Below are 6,000 nucleotides of genomic sequence, written 5' to 3'. Positions count from 1 at the left end.
ATATATATATATATATATATATATATTATATATATATATATATATATATATATATATATATATACTATATATATATATATATATTATATATATATTATATATATATATATATATATATATATATATATATATATATATATATATATATATAGTATATAAGTCATATCACATTACCGTGATTCATATACATGCATCGAGCTACAAATGTCCTTTAATATCTATTTCACACCTCGGGAATTGTCTACCTCGGATGATATTTTCATATATGCTTAACCGAAGGGAATTTTATTTGGCGATAATAGAATTGTCGGCGCCCAGGCGCGAACCTAGGACACCATACAAATCCAGGAACGTCAGTGAAGCTTTACCCACTCCACCATGGTTAAGCATATATGAAAATTTATTAATTCCGAGGTAGAGTGAATTAGATATTAAAGGACATTTGTAGCTCGATGTATATATATATATATATATATATATATATATATATATATATATATATATATATATATATATATATATATATGTATGTATGTATGTATATATATAAATAACTCTATCTCGTTGCAATTTAATTTACACAGTCAAAATGAGAATAATTATTTTGAGAGGAAAGCACTTTTTGTTTTTGCTATATGGATATCCAATTTAAAACGAGACTACATTTATTTCATTTAGGTTTAATCATACAACCATATCCAGCGCAGGAATACTTTTAATCGCTATATCAAATGATGAAAAAACACCCTAGTTTTTTAAGCTTGTTATTGTGTTGTTAAAGACGCTAATTATCACAACATAGAATGTAATATAAAGAACTAGCAACGGGTTCAAGTACAATATTTACAGAAGATCCATCACTATTTCTGTTTCTATCCATTTTTATTCTGGTCAAAGCATCCAAGTTAAGAAACAAGTTTTCCATCCATATTTTTAAGAGCATTAAATAATATATGTAACCCTAAATACACTGATGAAGAAGTAGATAAGATTAGGAAAACAGCAAGTGAATTTAAAAGTCCGGATTCCCTATTAGACAATGCATTTGAAGCGGCAAAAAGATTCATGATAATTAAAAAAAAATCTTACAACACAAAAATCCTGTTCGTGCTACCATATGATAATAATTTCGAAAGATATCCCCCATATACTTAAGTAATTTGGAGTTAATATTGCATTTAAGAACAAGAAACTAGTGAAGTATGTATAAAAAGAATCTCCCGACTTATGGGATGTGTATTTCAAAGTATTGATATAACTTTATATAGGTCAAACTGAAAAAAAAAAAAAAAAAAAACATTGGAACAGAGAACTGAAGAATGTAGAAAAATTTGTCAGGCATGCATGCATCGTGAACAGTGGAATTCTCATATAAGTTAGTGGAAACAATTATACAATCAAGGGGGCAGGGGCAAATTGATACTCTATTGTAATAATGAACTGGAAAGAAACATTATTGAATTTAGCTTTATATAAGGAAAGCTTTTGCAAGAATATGCATGTTAGTTAAAACATGTATAAACATGATTCTTAACTTCAAAATAGAGATATGTTAAATGTATAAATTTTAAGGGAGGCAGCTTATAAGGATGAGAAAACGGGATTAACATATTTATACACAAAATACCTTACATTAAATGATTATGATCTTTTACCACTATGTAGAAGTCATTCGAAAATGACTTAGGGAAAAATCAAAACAGGTCACGATTACAACCAATTTTTCATTTCCCTGTGGTCAAAGTAGGATGCATTAATCCCGTGTCCATGAGTATACTGGAGCAGAGAGTGCGTCTCAAAATCAAAAGTGGTATGCTGAAAACCAGCAGGATAGCGCCCATGCGAACCCTACCGTCTCAGAGAGAGAGAGAGAGAGAGAGAGAGAGAGAGAGAGATGTCAGCAAAAACAGATAAATTATACTTACATACACACATACGCAGAATAACTTTTGTAATACAAGTGTCAGAGAGGCCTTAAAAATCTCTTATTCAAAAAGGCAAGGCAAAGTATTTTAGTAGCTACTGAATATTGACTCACTAGCACAGACACACACACTCTACAGTACTTGGCCTCACTGTTTGTTAATAATAATATTTTAACCTTTTGTGGTGCAGTTACTATAAATATGAATCAGTTTAGGAAATTTTGTCTTCTTTTATAAGTTTTCCAACCAATACTTCTTTACTCCTTGTGGTTACCCCTAATCTTCAAATTGGTTGTGTGAATTATTATATTTTATGTTAACATTTGTAAATTTTTTTATTATAATTTTGTGCCTTAAAGTTAAGGTTTCATAATACACTATTTCCTTAAACCTTTTCCGCAGTGATATATTTTTCCACTTTTTTTCGTAAAGGCCTGGGAATTGTGGATCAAAGATGTCCGGGAGTCTGACGCCGGACAGTACGAATGTCAGCTGACGACTTACCCTCCTGTGTCATTCTTTTTCAACTTGGTGGTTACAAGTAAGACCAAAATTCCTTTTATTTCGTAACTATAAATTGAATTAAACCTCGTGCTCAATTTGGAAGAGTGTTTAGATAATTAATATAATAATGTAGCCCATACCTGAATCTCCTTCCCAGTGTTACCTATAGGCTTTTGGTAAAATGAAATTCTTAGGGTATTAATGTGAAATTTTGAAAGATCTCGCATGAAAAGGACCAACTCATTACGTCATTATATGGGCTCAGGGTAAAAAAAAATTGTATGTATCAGGTATGCGCGCACATACACACACACACGCACGCGCACGCACATACATATAGATGTGTATGTGATTGTGTGTGTGTTTGTGTATGTGCTTACCTAACACATATTCTCTCTCGCTCTCTCTCTCTCTCTTTTACCATGAACCCATATAATGACGCAATGTGTGTGTGCGTGTGTGTGAGTACGTATGTGTGCGTGTCACCTGTGTACGTATGACCATTGGTATTCACTAATCTTCTTTCAAACCGTTATCCCTGCACTAAGGTTGCCTGATGTGCCTTTCCTTACAACATGGCTTATTATTTGGCAAAGGGGTTTTTACGACTGCATGTCCTTGCTGTCATCAACCACAGTTATTGGTGGTGGGCCTCACCTTTGACTAAAAATTCCACCTGCAAGGCAGCAGTTTCCACAATTATTTGCAGTGGGCCTAGCCTTTAACCATAAAATAAGACAGCAAGGGAGCAGTTTTCACAGTTATTGGCGGTGGGCCTAGCCTTTTACTGAAAAAGTAAGACTGCAAGGCAGCAGCTGTCCTTTTAGCTGACTTTTACAACACGCAGGACCTACGGTGGTTGTATTCTTATACCCTTACCACAGGGTAGTTTGGTATTCACTAATATTAGGCCACAATTATGGTTAAGGATAAGTTGTCATAAGTTTATATCGACTCTGCTCTACATATGCAAAAAGATTTTTTTCTTTAAGTTTTTATTCAATATACTATTTACAAAAAGTACAACAAATTTCGAGCTACATACATTTACATCTAGAATACATTGCTTTCAATCTTACAAAAATTCTTCGTGATTTGCTTGAATATTTAGTCTTTTAAAATGGTATTGATATCTGTTTTGTTACGTATAATGATTTTTTTTTATTTTATTTGTTAACAAACGTTTATGCACAGTTTATCTTGGAATAACTATATATTTACAATATAACTTGACAAAATTAAAGTATCGGTGGTGTTCTTTTGTTTCTTCGATGCATCTGGGAAATCAAAATATATAATTCTAAAAAAATTACAATTCAGATAATTGCAAATATGCTTCAAATTCACTTTAACTAAATTATTATGCTTGGTATTTTCTTGCAGAGATATACCTTATAAATATTTGAGTCATCAACATCACAAAACTGGCAATGGGAGTCTTGAGTTATTTTCATTTCTCTTAATATTTCTGTTATTGTTTAAGATTTAGTGACTATATTTATATATTATTTCCCTATTAGCAGGAGATAGAAATTTCACATTGATTCTTTCCCAGACCAAAGGAGAATTATAAAGGGTATCTACTCTCAATAGATGGCTATACCTTTGGCAATATGCTCACAAATAATTATAGTTCTCGATTTAAGAAAATGAAAATTCTGAACAACTGCTTCACATTTTCCAACTGATAATAAGATCTCGGAATTCATAGGTACCATTATACATGAATAATTGTTTCCCTGTTTAAATTTTCAGTAAACATAAAATTGTAATCCTTATCACAGTGTAACTTTAGGAAAGAGGCAGCTGGAATACTGTGTGTCTTTCATGAAAGATTTACCATTCCTATCCGTCCTTTAGTCTTGGACTTTGTTGAAGTGTCGCTCTTGATAAATTCATATTTTCCCCCCAAATGTAAAAGAAAACTTCTTTACTTATTAGTTTTGCATAATTGAATCAAAGAGCAAATAAGGGAAATATACCATGTCTTTGAAAAAGTCAAATTATTGACAATAACAGTTTTTTTTATGTTAGTAAGTCTTTTGTTTTGGAAGCTCACCGAAGTATTCTTCATTTTTCATTAATTTTTTTCAGAAAGAGTTAACAACTAATATTAGATAATAAAATTCCCAAAGTTGTAAAAGAACCTGTATATCCTTGAAGCCTCGGTAAAGGCCAAACTAACCGACTTAGTTTTATTTAGCACACTACCTGTGGCTGCTTTAAACGAAAATATTTTAATCATCAGCAAACCCAAGAACTTTTAGGTTGTTATCGTTTGGTAAGAGCAAGTGTTCAATACAGATATTTCTTTTTACAGCAAGGCGCAGTTGTTCCTGGAAAACAGCATAAAGGAACAAAAAAAGATAGAAACCTCGTCGGACTCTCCTTTGCACGCTTAAATTTCTATCATAGTTACCATTAACAATGCAGCAACCTCCAATATTCTTGTATAATATCTTACTGTAGGAAATCAGCTAATCACAAAAATCTAGTCATTCAAGAATCTGAAGTACAAAGATAATATCAACACGGTCAAATCCTTTCGAACAATCAAGATTTAAAATAGCACCTTGAACTCTTTTCTCATTACAATAACACAATATCTCTAATTAAAGTATTACATCTATTGATGGATCTTCCAAGCACATGAAATTGTTGAGGACATTGTTTTCGCAATTAGCCAGTATCTTATAGTCACAGTGCAACAATGAAATTACTCTCCAATTAGCCAAAGGACTCTCAGCAGTACCTTTCGATATGAGCGTGACCAGTGCAGTAGCTTGACTCTTGGAGAGAGTTTTCATTTCCATATTATTTTCATGCAAAAGTTTTAGTTCATGCTTGATATCTATCCAAAATGCCCTAAAAAGTTCTACTGGGGTCCCGTCTATACCAGGCATTTACTGCTAGGAATGGAACGAATAATATCACGTATCTCTCCGAAAGATATATTCTTATGCCATTATCAGAATCAGTAATTTTTTTTTTACAAACTTCCTAAAATGTTTTTTCCGGCAAAGACTTTGGTAATACCTAAATACTTAGTATTCAATGCCAGGCTATTTGTAAAAACAGTACCTTCATCAAGATTATGCTGCGTTCTGCGACTATTTTTGTCATGACCTTTTTACTATTTAGGGATCTTTGCTGCACAAGAAGGTAAAAAGAGGCTTTTTCCCCTTCAATCCTGTCTTGAATTCTCGGTCATATATTAACCCCTTCTAATATCTGAGATTTTTTAAATTGTTTGTTTTTCTTTGAGAATACTAATGTCTACATATTCTGAATTTTTTGACACAAAGATTCATGTTTTGTTTCCTTAGCTTTGCTTCGAAATAATTGATGCCTCCATATATCTGCCTGTTAATCCCTTTACCTTTTTTGATAAAGAATTGTTTTATTTCTGGATTCACCAAGTCATTCCATTAATTATTGATATGATAGAAATTCCATTTATATGTTTCAAAAAGGTTTAGAAACTCCTAAACCTTTATTATCCTAGTCTTCTAATAAACTAGTATTAAGCTTCCAACCGAATTCCCGATACTAATGTTTAGATTACTCCTAA

The 6,000-nt window shown here is 32.0% G+C and overlaps 1 protein-coding gene across 1 annotated transcript in view; it reads left to right on the top strand.

Annotated features, from left to right (window-relative positions):
• LOC135226284 (lachesin-like) overlaps nucleotides 1–6,000 on the top strand; it is a 246,071-nt gene that overhangs the window by 191,737 nt on the left and 48,334 nt on the right. The window contains exon 5 of the mRNA XM_064265725.1: nucleotides 2,358–2,466. Within this exon, the coding sequence (XP_064121795.1) occupies nucleotides 2,358–2,466 (109 nt within the window). The remainder of the gene's footprint in view (nucleotides 1–2,357; nucleotides 2,467–6,000) is intronic.

The sequence above is a fragment of the Macrobrachium nipponense genome, chromosome 14, assembly GCF_015104395.2.
Source record: "Macrobrachium nipponense isolate FS-2020 chromosome 14, ASM1510439v2, whole genome shotgun sequence".
NCBI classification, from domain to species: domain Eukaryota; kingdom Metazoa; phylum Arthropoda; class Malacostraca; order Decapoda; family Palaemonidae; genus Macrobrachium; species Macrobrachium nipponense.
Note: the sequence above shows the minus strand (reverse complement) of the source record. Positions and strands in the feature narration are given on the sequence as shown.